This window comes from Pelobates fuscus, chromosome 13 (genome assembly GCF_036172605.1).
Source record: "Pelobates fuscus isolate aPelFus1 chromosome 13, aPelFus1.pri, whole genome shotgun sequence".
NCBI classification, from domain to species: Eukaryota; Metazoa; Chordata; class Amphibia; order Anura; family Pelobatidae; genus Pelobates; species Pelobates fuscus.
Window position 1 is genome coordinate 11,594,142 of NC_086329.1, and position 15,589 is coordinate 11,609,730.

At 39.8% G+C, this 15,589-nt stretch overlaps 1 protein-coding gene across 1 annotated transcript in view; it reads left to right on the top strand.

The window, feature by feature from the left end:
• The window catches only part of MNAT1 (MNAT1 component of CDK activating kinase), a 112,560-nt gene extending 100,469 nt beyond the window's left edge, over nt 1–12,091 (top strand). Inside the window, exon 8 of the mRNA XM_063440434.1 lies at nt 11,619–12,091. Coding sequence (XP_063296504.1) covers nt 11,619–11,739 — 121 coding nt within the window. The 3' untranslated portion in view covers nt 11,740–12,091. The remainder of the gene's footprint in view (nt 1–11,618) is intronic.
• The last annotated feature ends 3,498 nt before the right edge of the window (nt 12,092–15,589 follow it).

The following is a 15,589-nucleotide window of genomic DNA, read 5'->3' on the forward strand; positions in this document are numbered from 1 at the left end:
TGAATTTACAAATAAGAGATCGGGTGTGCGACTATGGGTGACGGTTTACCGCTCTAATGATGGACACTTAAAGCGGCACTGTCATGGCCGAATTCTGTTTTTTTGTTTTGTTTTTTACCCGCTCACGACTCCACTACATCTAATTGTCCCCCCTGTCGCCCCCAAATGCCTAAACCTTACCTATTCTTTAATCTTTATTTTCTGCATGGACCTAGGTCCTGGGCACCACCATCTTTGTGTGGGTAGATGAAGTCCCTGTGGGACACGTCATCTGTCCACACTAGATAACGCTGTGATATTTCCGTGCGTGCCCAGCTTGGGCATTCGCAACGGGATTTTCGTCCATTCATTCGTCATACAAATAAATTAATAGAAATTTCAAACGAATGAGCGCAAACCTATTCGTTCGTTCGGTTTATTACAAGGAGGGAGCAACCAGCGCGCAGCTCCCTCCTTGTAAAATTTAAAAATAGAAGCGGCAGGGAGCAGTTGTCCCCACCACTTCCTAAGCCCCCCATGTCCTCCCTCATTATATGGGGGTCTATATGGCCCCCATAATAGCATAAGGGAGATTAAAATCTCCCGAATGCTCCTACTCGCTATGCAGTGACCCTAAATTACCATAAGGGGAAGACCTATTGTCCTTAAATTACAATAAGGGAGGGGGGTGGGAACTGTTTTCTTCCCCCCTCGGCTCCCACCCATGAGTGGCGGGTGGGTGCCCTAATTGAAAATGAGGGGTGGGGGTGGACCTATTGTCCCCCCCTGCCCCCACCCATGGGCGACCGGTGGGGGCTTTAAATGGGGGGGGATGTAAACCCCCCCAGGTGACTAGGGGTCCCCAAGCCCCTAGTCAACCCCCCCACCCAAAAAAAATAAATTCCAACCTGCCCCACTCAACCTAAAAATAGTGAGGGGGAAAAAAAAATAAAACTAAATACCTGTAAATAAAACAAACCATTTATTTGTCTTCTTTTTTTCTAAAAACCTTCAGTCCCAAAAAAAGGCCAAATAAAAATCCAGAATACTTGTTGAAAAATCAGACGAAAAAAAGAGAAATCCAGACGGAAAGAAATAATAATCCATCTTCACCCATGGAGGGCATGGTGCAGACTGAGCTCTGCATGGCGGGGAAAGGCTTATAAAGTAGATCACAGTAGATCCCCCTTCAGTTTAATAGCCCCCACTCACGCGACTCGGAAGGGGCGGGGTACACTAGGGTTTTGTATTTTTTGTTTCCTAGACATGCCCCTACTCGCGATATAGCGATATATAATCTTTACTTAGTATTAGTAAAGTTGTCTGAAAGACCAATTTAGGTCTTTCAGCCTTTTCGTAGATAGCTCCCTAATACCGTGGGAATTAGGGAGCTGTCTACTAAGTGGCTGCACGAATTGGATCGGAATGTAATTTATTAAAATGAAATTCCTATCCGAACAAAGTCCCGAATTGCGTCCTAACACGAATGGAGAAACTGTTCTCATTCTGTTAGGATGAATTTCAGTAGTTTCGCCGGCGTCCTGTCTAAATGACAGGACCTTTGGGAATAGTGAAGGGAGGCATCGCGAAATCACGGAGGAAAGGTAAGAATTGTGGGAAAATTTCTCTGACCCACAGGAGACAGAGCACACTACGCTGGTTCCTACTGTCTTATATTTTAAAGAAAACTAGAGCAGACAGGAAGAAACTGGAGTTCCAGTTATCACTGTGAGAGCAGGGTTAACCATAAAGTGACCGTAAGCAGCTGCCTAGAGGCCAAGAGTGCAGACAGAGGCCCCGGAAGCACGGCCCCATTCACCTTTCCCAATGGGAAGAATGGATGAGGGGGACTAGTAACCTGGGTTCTTAATCCTCCTACTGACCCTTCGCAATGACGGTTCTCCATTACCGTGTGGTTTTGCGCACACAGTTTTAGATCATGTCCGGTAGAATTTCTGATGTCAGATTAACCTTTGCCTGAGCCTAATGGGTGTAAGAATGTAGAATGACCAGAGTGGAACCCTAGTTGACCCAAGGAAGACACTATTAAACCTCACTGAGCTAGAAAGACCTACCTCCCAACAGTTCTAGACCCAACAAAAGCTGGATTGTGGAACTCTTGTCTCTTCTTTTCCCAGTATTCTCCCATCCTTAACCCTTTAAGACCGGAGGGCGTACAATTACGTCCTTTTTTAAAGCGGTAATTGTACGCCCTCCGGTTTTTTGTTACTTACCCAGTTGCCGGTGATCGCGGTTGGGGGGACTGCCAGGGAGCCCCCCGCGGCACGTCTGCCCTCCAGAAGCCCCCCCGGCCATGTGAAAGTAAGGTCCTTGCGAGGACCTCACAATCACATGGCCGGGTTAGCTGGCTCAGGCATTGCAAGCAGGGGGACTAACTGAAATCAAATTAAAAAAAAACTTAAATCAGTGTAAAAAAAAAATAATTATATATTTAGATCATATATTTATATATATATATATATATATATATAAACACACATATACTGTCTAGGTGTATTTTACTATTAATATATATATAATTATATATGTATATATTAATTTCAAATTACACGTAGACTGATACTGATTAAATATATATATAATTATTGTTATATATATATTTATATATAATATAAAAAAATAAATATGTAGGGGGCGGAGCCGAGCCAGCTAGCAGATCAGTCGCACATTCCCTGAGCTCCTGCAGTGTGAGCCCAAAACCTGCGAATAGCTTTAACCCACTGGCTGGACTCTACCTGCAATTGGGCTCAACGCACAGAGGAGGCTCCTATTGACCTGCCGGTACCTTCCATACCGCTGAACTCGAAAGAAAACCGCAGTGGCGATATGAGGCCTAGCGGAGGCACGGGGGACGGACGGCCGCCTTCCCGCCAGATGCCAACCGCACCAAGCGTACAGACCACACTCACCCCCCCCCCTATGGACTGATGGGGGAGATCTCGGTCCTCACCGGACAGGGTGCTCCGACCTCCACACCGAACGATGGACGCAGCGAACCCCCTACACAAAATGGAGTCAGACGCCCACAAGATGGTGGCTCACCCTGACACGAGAGTGTCAGTTAAGCGATGGCACCAAACTAACAGAGCAGAAACCAAAGCCTGCTCAAGAGACTCTATTACTAAAATCTTTGACAGATTCTGGGCAAAATTGGAGGCTTGCATGCAGCCTTAAATCCTGCGCCGACAAACGCCTACTAAGGTTGGAGCCAACGGCGGACGGAGGTCTGGGGACACTTACCACGGCAACTCCACAACCCACACCCCAGAGTCCTACAGCAAAGGCCCTCCCGGGCTGAGAGCAACACAGGGTATAACCCGACGGTGCAGGCCACACAGGCGGAAAGCAGCTCAGCGACCACGTAAGCAACTACACAAATCTTACCGCACCACCCCTCATGGGGCGACCCTGGACCACGCAGGTTCCCAGGCTCGTGGTCCACAAGTACCGGCTCTTCTACAACCCCGGGGCAGGGGAGGATTCCCACCCCCGGACCGACGAAGCTCCACACCACCCCGACCGAAACCGGACGTGGGACCCAAGCTTGGCAAACACCCACATCCCAGCGGCCGCTGGATTAGCAGCAGCAACACAGCAATCATGGCACACGTTGGGGAAGGGAGCCCTGTGGCGCACAGCAACGGCACGGGTCCCCGAGTCCTGGGCTACAAGACACCGGCCTCGCAACGAGCCAGGAGTGGGAGAGGGCAATCGGTTGAACCCTGGTCGGCAATCAACCCCAACGAGTCCATCAGGCGTGTAACTACAGCCTCCAGATTGGGCGTCGGCTGATCTCTCGGGAACTGACCCACAAAATCTCTCATAACCCGTGCCTGGGCATGTACGTGAGAACTCTTTTTACCTAAGCATACTCATTATTAACTATACATTTTTCATACCACCGAAGTTTTCATTAACTTGCTTTACGTTTCAAGCAGCCTTCCACTTTGAAGCATGTTTATTGTATGTCTTGTACTGAGGCAGAAGCATCAATGACTTATCATTATCATTATTAGATTAAAACCGAGAAGGCATTTGTTTAACCCCTTAAGGACCAAACTTCTGGAATAAAATGGAATCATGACGTGTCACACACGTCATGTGTCCTTAAGGGGTTAAAGCCTTCTGTAGCATCAATGTTAATTAACATGAGCAGCGTGTTTGCATGTAACAGGGCAATCTTTATTATTTCTTTTAAACTACGTTAGCTGCAGAACAGTACTATGTCATTATAGCCTTAGATCTCCACTTTATTGTTCCGACCAGTCTACTGTTCTTTGCCTTATTTTGCATCTGACTGACTACATTATAATCTACGTATTGCATTTTATATGCGCTTGCCCCTAATAGGCATTACCACACAAAGCATATCACTTACGCCTGTCTCTAAAATGCTTCGCTACACTACACACTGCACTATACTAAAACGGGGCACAGCTGCTCCACTGTGCAACAACTACTGTTAATCTACAAAACGAGTTCACACACCATACCTATACTAGCATAGATGACCTAACAATCTCAAGCAACCAGCATCATTCTTTTGTTATATGTTGTTATATTATAATCTTCTACCTATATATAAATACGTAAAATTGTGCACTGTTAACATATACCCCTGTTATAAATGTTCTGAAATACAAATGTGGAATGCCGTCGGGGTACCACCTGCAAGCTTGTTATACATATATGCACTGCAAAAAAATAATAATATGTAAATACGTAAAAAAATAAAATTAAAAAATAATTAAAAATAAATAATAAAAAAATATATAGATGTGTTATTTAGTTCTAACTGTATTGTGATATTAATATATATATTTATTTATATCAAAATACACGTAGAACGAAATAATATATATATCTATATACATAAATATATACGTATATATCACTATATATATATATATATATACCTATATATAAATAAAAATATTTTAAAAAATTATATACATACATATATTAATTCTACACATATATTTATGTAATATTTTTACATAATTAGGTATCCTAATTAATTACAATTAGCGGGACCTGCCTGACAACCCATGCCAAAAGTATAGGGAATTTAATTTGCTAGCACTATATTTAACCCTATAACTTTCCAAGACACCATAAAACCTATACATGGGGGGTACTGTTTTACTTGGGAGACTTCGCTGAACACAAATATTAGTGTTTTAAAACAGTAAAATGTATTACAACGATGATATCGCCAGTAAAAGTGACGTTTTTTGCATTTTTCACGCACAAACAGCACTTACACGGACGATATTATTGCTGCAATACTTTTTACTGTTTTGAAACACAAATATTTGTGTTCAGCGAAGTACAACAGTACCCCTCATGTACAGGTTTTATGGTGTTTTCAAAAGTTACAGCGTCAAATATTAGGCTTGTGTTTCATTTTTTTCACATTAAAATTCGCCAGATTGGTTACGTTGCCTTTGAGACCCTATGGTAGCCCAGGAATGAAAATTACCCCTATGATGGCATACCATTTGAAATAGTAGACAACCCAAGGTATTGCAAACAGGTTATGCCCAGTCTTTTGTAGTAGCCACTTAGTCACAAACACTGGCCAAAATTGGCGTTGTTTGCATTTTTTTCACACAAACAAATACTAACGCTAACTTTGGCCAGTGTTTGTGACCAAATGGCTACTAAAAAAGACTGGACATACCCCATTAGCAATACCTTGGGTTGTCTACTATTGCAAATGGTATGCCATTATGGGTGTACATTTTATTCCTGGGCTACTATACAGTCCCAAAGGCAATGTAACCAATCTGGCGAATTTCAAATGTAACGTGCTATATTTGACCCTGTAACTTCCCAAAACACCATAAAACCTGTACATAGGGGGTACTGTTTTACACGTGAGACTTTGCTGAATACAAATATGTGTATTTTAAAAGCAGTAAAAGCAAACAGTATTATGACATTGACAGTTAAAATGTCACATAGAACTAAAAAAATAACAAAAATTATTATTTTCTCCCATTTTTTTCATAGTAATTATGTTTCATAGCTAAATATTTGATATTAAATGAAAGCCCTGTTTCACCCGAATAAAATGATCTATAATAAGTGTGGGTGCATTTAATATGAAAGAGGTGAATTACGGTTGGACAGACATATAGCGCAAATGCCAGGTTTTGTTTACGTTTTGTTTCGTTCACAACTTGTACATTTGGCTCAGTCCTTAAGGGGTTAAACAAGCAGAGGAAGCCAGGGCCATGTTGGCAACTATTTCCATTCCAGAAAAGGTTTTTATAATGCATAATACAAATTTCAATGCTCGGCCATGCACAGTGATGCAGAGTTTGCCAGATCTACGTGATTTTTGTTTGTTTTGCTCCCCTCTTCCCAGTAAGCTGGTATTCCTTGATATAATAAGATGGTAAAATAAACTACCAGTTGGATGGCTTTCAATAGATTAATTATATATATATAAAAAAACAATAATAGTAATCCTTTCGTTCCATTTGCTGTATTGGGTGGTGAATAAAGCATAGTTTGTGTAATCATCTCATGGTGAAAGCTTGCTTTATCTAGACATATTACACATTATTTATCTAGACATATTACACATTATTTATCTAGACATATTACACATTTCTCATTGTCTGTATCCACTCTGATAGTGAAGGCAGTGCAGGGCCAGGGGATATTATGGGTAGCTCTGTGGTTTTCAATGGAAAGGAAAGCGATGTTTATATAATGTTGACAATTGATGAAAACATAAACCACTACTAGTTTTCTGTTTCTTTTTATGGAAGAAAAGCAAACATTTTTAACATGTTTTCGATAACAGAATCTGGTTAGCCACTGGCCCCAGGCATTCGTAACACTGCTTTAGTCAATTAACTTCATTCTGCCTGTTCAGGTAATTAGCTGAAGTAGGACCATTCCTCACATGTATTCCAAAAGAAAGTTACCTGCAGTATGTCTGAGGATCATGGGAAGTGTATTCCACAACATCTGGGTTTGCTGAGACTGACACGACATGAATATGTGGCTTTCTTAATCCGTTGTCTGTAGAAAATTTGGCATACCTTGGTGCTGCCGTGATGAAAAATGTGGAATATGGCATTGCCCCTCTAATTTAAAAATCATTATCTTCAGATTAGATTAACTGTCCCACTGCATGAAACATTTTTTCATCATCCTCAGCCAGCACACTGTCCCTTGCAGTATCTTGAGCCTCAGTGGACTTTTTTTTTTTTTTTGCATTTTCTTACTTTAAGCACAAAATATTTTGGTGGTTTTTTTTGCATTTTTCTTTTTTTTCCCCGCAATACATATTTTTTCAATCTGACGGAAGGAATGGAATGTAACCAGCAGTAGGCTCGTAGCATATACTATTTAATGGTGCATATGATCCTAATCTGATCCTAATTTATACCAGTATGATTGCAGGGGTAACTAGGAAGGAAGCAGCCTGGAGAAGCACATGTTTCCAATCATCAATTAAAATAATATGTATAAACACAGAATGTCTTGTAATATATATGTCTGTGTGTGTAATCTATCCTGGATCTATGGCGGGCCCGGTCAAATATGAACTTCTAAATAACCACATCATATTAAACTACATGCATTTTATTGGTTGAGTTAGCCTTCGCTATAAGAGAACATATGAAATACTGTCCACTTGTTCATTTTGTTTTCTTCTGATTTTAAATAAGCAGTAAAGGGTTAAACGGTCCCATATGTTGATATTCTCCCAGAGAAATGGTCTTTGATAAATGCAAAAGTTTTTGTGAGTGTTGGGAGAGATAATGTTCAAGCTCTGATGTAGATTATGTCCTATTATAATGTCTAATACAATTTGCACTTGTTGAGTGTGATTGGACCCTGGAGTGTCTACTTAACAAGCTATAAATATGCCATCTGTTGGATCCATTGATTCAAAAACTTAATCTCCAATGAGTGCGTGACAAATCCCATTAGAGGCTAGTAGAGAACACCTTTTGTTGAACTAATATGTGTTAATTATAGTATCAGTTGACAAACAGAGAGACCATTTACAACATCTTAGATGCATGTTGTGCACGGCCTTGCTAGGACTCTGGGATAGGGATGTGGGTGACAGATTTATTGAGTTTTAATCAACAATTATATTCGTTATAGTTGAACATTTAGCGGTGACTTTTATTCATGTAATCTGTGCATTTTGGTATAATCATGGTGTTTCTAAACATATTTAATTTGGAAACACTAAGATTTAGTTTAAATTTGTTTAGCTTTGTCATGGGTAACTTCACAGTCTGTCCACCAAAGTAGTAATGGTGTTTGTGAACAAACCATGAGGCTTTCAATCCCTATACAGACAGAGCTACACAGAACTGTATCATGCAGCATGGTAGCCAGTGACTAGAATCTACGCATTCATTGTGATAGTTAATCACCAATCCCAGCATCTAAATAACGGATAACACCTTTTAAAACTATGGATGTAAGGCTTGGTACAGCTACAAACAGTTTGTGTTTGCTTTGTAATTTGTGATATAGTAAAAAAGCATCACATTGTATGTAATGTTGACTTGGAAATAAACCATTTAAGGGACATGTTGCTTTTCGAATCTGAATTCAAGTCATGGTTTGAGCCACTAAATGTTTAATATGCTGTTATTTATGCTATTGGTTTATTGGCCAGGGTTTATATAGAAAACAACCACGTGTTCTTAAAAAAAACAATACCAATATATCGTATGTATGGCTGCCTTTTAAGAGAAAGCGATGGATTACATTGAACTGAACATTACCAAAAGTCGTCGGTCACAAACGCACAGAACCTCGGCCGGCCATTGGTGTATGCCTGATATCTTGGGAACCATAGCTCGGATTCTTCATGTTTTAGAAATGTATTTATTTTTACCCTTTATCAGAGACTGTGTTGTCACATAATTGTACCTTGTGAAAATGAGTGGTATCCCACAATGATGTACACACAACATAGTTAAAAGTCACATATCTATTTACCTCCTTAAAGGGATACTATAGGCACACAGACCACTTGACCTCGGTGAAATCGTCTGGGTGCCATGTTCCCTGCATTTTCACCCTGCAAATGGAAAAAAAAAATGGTTTTCTGTAAGAACGGTCCTATTTTCATTGCAAGGTTTAAGTGCCTCTAGTGACCGTCACTCTGAGGAAAAAGCAGAATAAAACTTTACTTTTATCAGATGTTTCAGAGAGACTGCAATGTATGCACACTAGCCACCTATTGGTTTTCTATTGGAAAGCATCGGATTGGCTTAGATGATCAATCTTGATTATCTCAGCCAAGGAGGTGTGGCTAGCCATGGAGACCAGTGCTACGAGGGAGAATAGGTAAGTCAAACTGTTTTTTGTTTTTTTTCTTCCCTTGATGTGGGGGGCAGCCATTTAAACAGCCACCATGGAACTACAACATTAGGAATACACATTTTGTATTCCTAGGAGTATAGTGTTCCTTTAATTATTAGAGTGAGGTAAAACAGATCTGCCACCAGCAGAAAGGTGGCAAAACCCAGGTCAAGAAAAAGCGCTGACCTCAAAGAAAGCTGTAATAATAAAGGGAAGGATTTGGCAAGCTATTCAGAAAAAAATAATCAAAAACATTTCATTGTCGAAGGCAGGAAATAAAACCACATTTTCAGAAACCAAATTCCTTTCATGTTGCTTCCATTAGCATTGTACCAATGCATTTACATTTAGACTTTGTTACACTTTGTTTTTACACGTATTAAAAACCCAAAACAAAAGATGTATTTATTTTAAATCCAGGGCTATTTACTAACTAGCGTGTGAATTACCAGGAATTCAAAGAGAATTTGCCATTTCAGGACAAAATTGTCCAAATGAAACTGTATTGGAGAATTTTCAGTTTTGGTTATTTTGGCCTCAAATTTGTAATTCATGTAACATTCCTGACAAATCACACTATAATGAATAACCATGACTATTTTAAAATTCTTCTCTTTAAAGGGACTCTCCAGTGCCAGGATCCGGCAGTGCCCCCTTCCCTCCCGGCCTCCATCCCATGTCGCTGAAGGGGATAAAACCCTTTCAGCTACTTACCTGAATCCAGCGCCAAACTACTTACCTGAATCAAATGACCCTCGGCGCTGGGTCAGACTCAGCCCATGCTCCTGACGTCGGCGGGGGAGACCTAATGCTCAGCGCGGTAATGGCTGCGTACGCATTAGACACCCCCTCCCTACCCCGATAGGAAAGCATTAATCAATGCTTTCCTATGGGGAAAATCTGACGCTGGAGGTCCGTGAAGACGTCGGTTTGGATTCCAGAAGCCCTCTAGTGGCTGTCTGTCAGACAGCCACAGAGGGCAGACTTAGAGCTGCAATATGGGCACAGCACCCAGACCACTTCAATTAGCTGAAGTGGTCTGAGTGCCTGGGTTGTCCCTTTGTTATTTCACAGGCTGAGAACAAATTATAAGACCTACCTATCTATCCATTCTATCTAATCCAGGGACAGGCAACCTCCGGCTCGCCAGATGTGAACTACATCTCCCATAATTCTCTTAAAGCCATAATGCTTGCAAAGCATCAGAGGAAATGTATCCCCTTTGGAGTGCCAAACATTGTCCTCCTTTGATCTAGTCTATTCATTGATTCATCTATTTATTACATATTTGGAATATGACTAGTGTGACATGCAAGAGAGGAAGTATAGCCTCCGGCAAGATCCTGTGGAGCGGTGGCTCGTACATGGTTTAGATACCATTTATATGTTATTTATATGTTAGCATTACGTTACAGTGACAACTGTACTTTTGTGTATTGTATACACTAAAAACTTGTCTTGGCTTATATCTGACAGCCTAATTAAAATAAACATGATTCATACATTTATTTACAGGTTTAACTTTTAACTAACATTTCTTGTTAGCAACAAAAGTATTAAACTCACAAAAGTGGTGAAAAGACAGGATTGGATTTGGAAAAATATGGTCATACAATGGTTCCTTTTTGTCACAAATTTTATATTCATTACTTTTTAACAAATTGTCTACTATCCCCAGTAGTAAAACTATATTTTGCTTCTCTGTGACATAACACAACATTTCATTAAAGATTTAATCTCAGAGGTGGCCTAAAAGGAAAGGCGCAGGTGAAGCAATTAAACTGGCCAAAGTTTTAACACTTAATAATTTAAATTCTGATCTCAGATGTTCCTTTCCATGAGTGATGCCATCAATGTAGCTTTAACCATCTGAAGTGTTTTACTGGAGGTCTTGAATTTATATCCCTCCCTGCCAGAACCCCTCTCTCCGTCTACCAAAACTTGTCAAAAATGCGTCTGTGTTAAGTTGCTTGGTGTTACCCCAGAAAAAAAAAATGTACACATTGATAGTCTGTCTGTTTTAAGAAGCAATGTTTATGACTGAAACTTTCCTCGGGTCCCCCAGTGGCAAGATGTGAAAATCAAAGTGTAACATTACTGTTATAGCCTTTTAATTAGTTCTAGGATATTTTAGCCTACACACAACGCAAGTCACAACATGCTGTGCAGAGAAATCTGAATTGTGTACATATGGATGTTCAAGTAAATGAATTAGCATTTTATATATATTTCTTTTTCTGAAACAATGTTCTGCTTTGTTTTAGGTATCTAAACCATGTACGAGCCACCGCTCCACAGGATCTTGCCGGAGGCTATACTTCCTCTCTTGCATGTCACAGGGCACTGCAAGATGCTTTCAGTGGCCTGTTTTGGCAGCCACATTAGCCCACGTACTTTAGTCTGAAGAATACGGACGTTGGCATGAAACCAGGATGTAACACAAGCGAATCTGGTAAAATTACTGCCATCTGCATCATGGTTAAGCTGCTGTGCACTTTAATAAAGACAGCTGTGTTTAAGGGAAAGAAAAAATAAAGACAGAAATAATAAAGGGGTATTTTTTTTGAAAGCTGCATAAAACCCAATACATTTTTTGGTCCTGTATTACCGCTGTGAGCAACTGAAACAACAAGTCCCGTCGGACAGCAGCAGTGAATAATTCCATTTATATCATTGGGATTTCTCGAAGAAGTTGTAAATTTTCTGTTTATTTTTAAATAAATCCAGCTTTTATTAGTTTGTGGTTTTCCTTTTTCTACAAGGCTTTGTAAAGTAAATATTTGTAATGTGTTGGTCACAGAACGTGCGGCATTGGTTAAATATAAAACATAGCGTTGTCGCAAATCCGACATTTTATTCTTTACACACATTTTATTTGTGTTACTTTCTGTTGTAGAACAAACGTTCTGAGTTTGAGTTTCATATTGAGTAAATTTCTGTTTACAATCAATGTCATATTTTTTTTAAATTATTTTTTGTGCTATAATAAAATGATTTACCGAAATCTGACGATATGTTTGTTTTAACTCTCCATTTTAAAGTGACTGCTAAAGTAAAGTGTAGATTATTTGGGCAGCGTTTTCCAGCTGTGACCCCAGAATGTTGATTGTCTTCCGTACTGTGCTAGTGTATAAATAGCTTTAACACTTGCAGTGTAATGACCCGGGGGTGAAGGTTAAGGTTTATTTACCTGAAGCTGTCCCTCACGGCTGCCGCCATCTTCATCCGGTGGGTCCTCTTCAGCTACCTGCACTTCATCTGCTAGGAGCCCACGTTAATGCTGTGCACTCATGCATGCGCAAGAGTTCAGCGCTGAGGTCTATGAGAGATACTTTTTAGACCATTGTTTTTTCCCCTGTGATCGCTGGTGGAAATTACAAAACGTGACAGTCGTAGCTCTGCCTTTTGTCAATTTTTGTCAGGCATAGGGAATATACATATGACAAAGTAGTCATCTATTTTGTCTTAGCATCTCTTCTGACTGCATCCGAATGTCGGTGAAATTCCAACACAGTCAGTGTGTGTATTTCATAAAGACAGAGTGTGGGGGAGTGATGGTGTCGCTTTAAAGTTAAATAATAAATACTGAATTGTGAGAAAATTGAGACTGGAAGATGATTCATATTCTGAATGAGTCCTCAGAAAGAAAGGCAGTTTTTTTTAACTTTAGCAGTAACTTTAAAATGGGACATATTTTGAATTAAACACCACAATCAGATTTTGAGAGAATTTTATTATATAAAAGCAAAATGTAATGCATCCCTTTAATTTAAGGACACATGACATGTGTGACATGTCATGATTCCCTTTTATTCCAGAAGTTTGGTCCTTAAGGGGTTTAAGGGTTTCTCGAATTCTTTTGTTTTTCTTTAAATAAAGCCCCACTGGCATTATTCTGTAAATCCTCCCCACTGCTAAAAATAAACAAACAACAAAATGCTCAAAAAGCATTTTAGAAAATGACTTGCCTTAATCCAGCAGTGTGATGCTTCCATTGCTGTTTGGCACATCCCTGTCTAATGTCAGAGGAGTCGACCATTGAGCCTTAAATTGTACACAGAATTGACATTAGACAGTCAGGAGAGTAACTCGCCCCCGGCATGCAAGTGCCAATAATCTGAAGCACTGCACATCCAAAAGCAGAAGTGGTCATGGTGGTTGGACGTCTTGAAACTCTTACCAATATGAAACATTGTGCCAATTGATACTATCATCATATTTTTGTCATAAAGATTTCCACTAGGCTGGGCCTGTTTATTAAATCATTTTACTTTTTCATGCTGCAGCAAAGAGACTGGAGTCCCCATCCAGTGGAGGACCACCAAAGATGCCTCTTTTAATGGGTTAAATTTTATTTCTCAGACATCGATAGTGTTTTATGATTTTTCAGAAAATCATACTTTTCTCCACAGTGGAGCTCATTCCTGTGTTACTCATGATTTCCTTCAGAATTAATTCTAATGTAGTTCTACAACATCATTTTATCTGCTTAATATCCATTATTAAAAAATCTGGTTAAGTGAAATGCTGCATTTCAGAATCAATACACAATTTTAGGAACTGCTGACAAAACCAAAGTATATTTGTTAGATACAAGTAAATAAGTTGTACCATACGGGTGAGGGAAATATATTTTTACATTTATCACTATAAGCAAATACCATGGATGGCACTACAGAAGCTTTGAGAGTAAGTTAATCCAGTGGGTGTTCAAAACTAAATGCAGGAGATTCCATGAAACTACCCTAATGTGTGGCAGTCAATGCAGCTTGTCCTATGCCGTCTCCACTAGGCAACCGAACAAGTTTGCATCTCTTATCACCTTCACCAATTACTGTAATGTTCGTGGTACCTCTGTGTTTTAGTCAGCTGTGCGGGTTATGTTCCAGGTTGACAGAGGGGTATCTTCAGCATTTGTCCGATACCTGTGGTAAAAGGTCTGTATCATTGATCTGGTTTTATACCACTTTGCAAGTTAATATCCAGAGGATGGTCAAGGCAAACCAACAGGTCAGAATTTAGGCTTTTTCCAATTATATTCCAGGGATACTTAGAAAACATGGGCTGAGAACCATAGACACATCGGTCAGGAGATTAAATCTCATATTTCGAGACACTTACAGAAGTTACCTGGTGGTGGGTAAGGGTAAGATTAAGCATTTCAGATTTTCTTCCATTGATTTTCAAAAGGATACTTAGAACAATAGCCCTTGATTCGGGGTTATTAACTTTACACTGAATGTTCACAAATTAAATCGAAATGGCAAAACTGAAGCGAAAATGGCCAAATTGTGACTTTGGAGAGATTTACCAGATCTACTACTTTTGCCTCGGTTTTTCCATTTGAATTTAATTTGTGAAAATCGTGTTTAGTCCGTCACCATGTATAATTTGTAGAGAAGCAATGTTGGCTTGTGTGTGGCTGGGATATATTGCAAGGCAAGCTGGGTGTGAATCTGCAGTGATTTTGTTCTGGATCCTGATGTCCAAAGAGATACAGACACTTGTCAAAGTCTCAGTAGATGCACATTGTAAAGTGTGAAGGGATGTTTTGGTTTCAACACTCTCTAGCAGGGATAGCTGTAGAACAGAGCCTATGGGAAAGCACGGTGATTGCCTGAGAACTTCTGATGATGCCAGCCAAGGACGGAGATCAGGGGCAGAGCCAACAACAGCAGACTGGAATAAAGGTACGATTTTGGGGGGCTAGATAGTGATTTTACGGTTAGGAATAAATTGTTTTCCTGAACCTATAGGGTTCCTTTAATTACAATGGGCTGATGGGGTGCCAGGGTGTTCCTTTAATAGTAGCGGAGATGGAACAATAGCAATCAATGCTACAAGTAATATCATGTGTTAAACTAATACAGTGCCTTCCAAACCAGTCCTCAAATCATTGGACTTAGCCCAATTCTGTAACAATAAGGATAGTAACGAAACCTGAACCGTTGTTTGCCTTGAACTGGATTGGGATAAACTACAGCATAATTTCATTAAAAAAAAATAATCTATAATTTGCTTCAACTGACCAAGTTTAGTTCACAGCTAGTAACAGCAACTGCTTCATACAAAAAAAAATAATAATTTAAGATCGGTCATTAAACACTCGCCACAAACTGAGACCCTGATTTAAAACATGTGTTGATGTTTTTATCAAGAAATTCAACAACCTGCATGCAATTTCTTAGCAATATATTTTTATTAAAAGAAAAATAAAATGAAAAAGGTCGTCCCA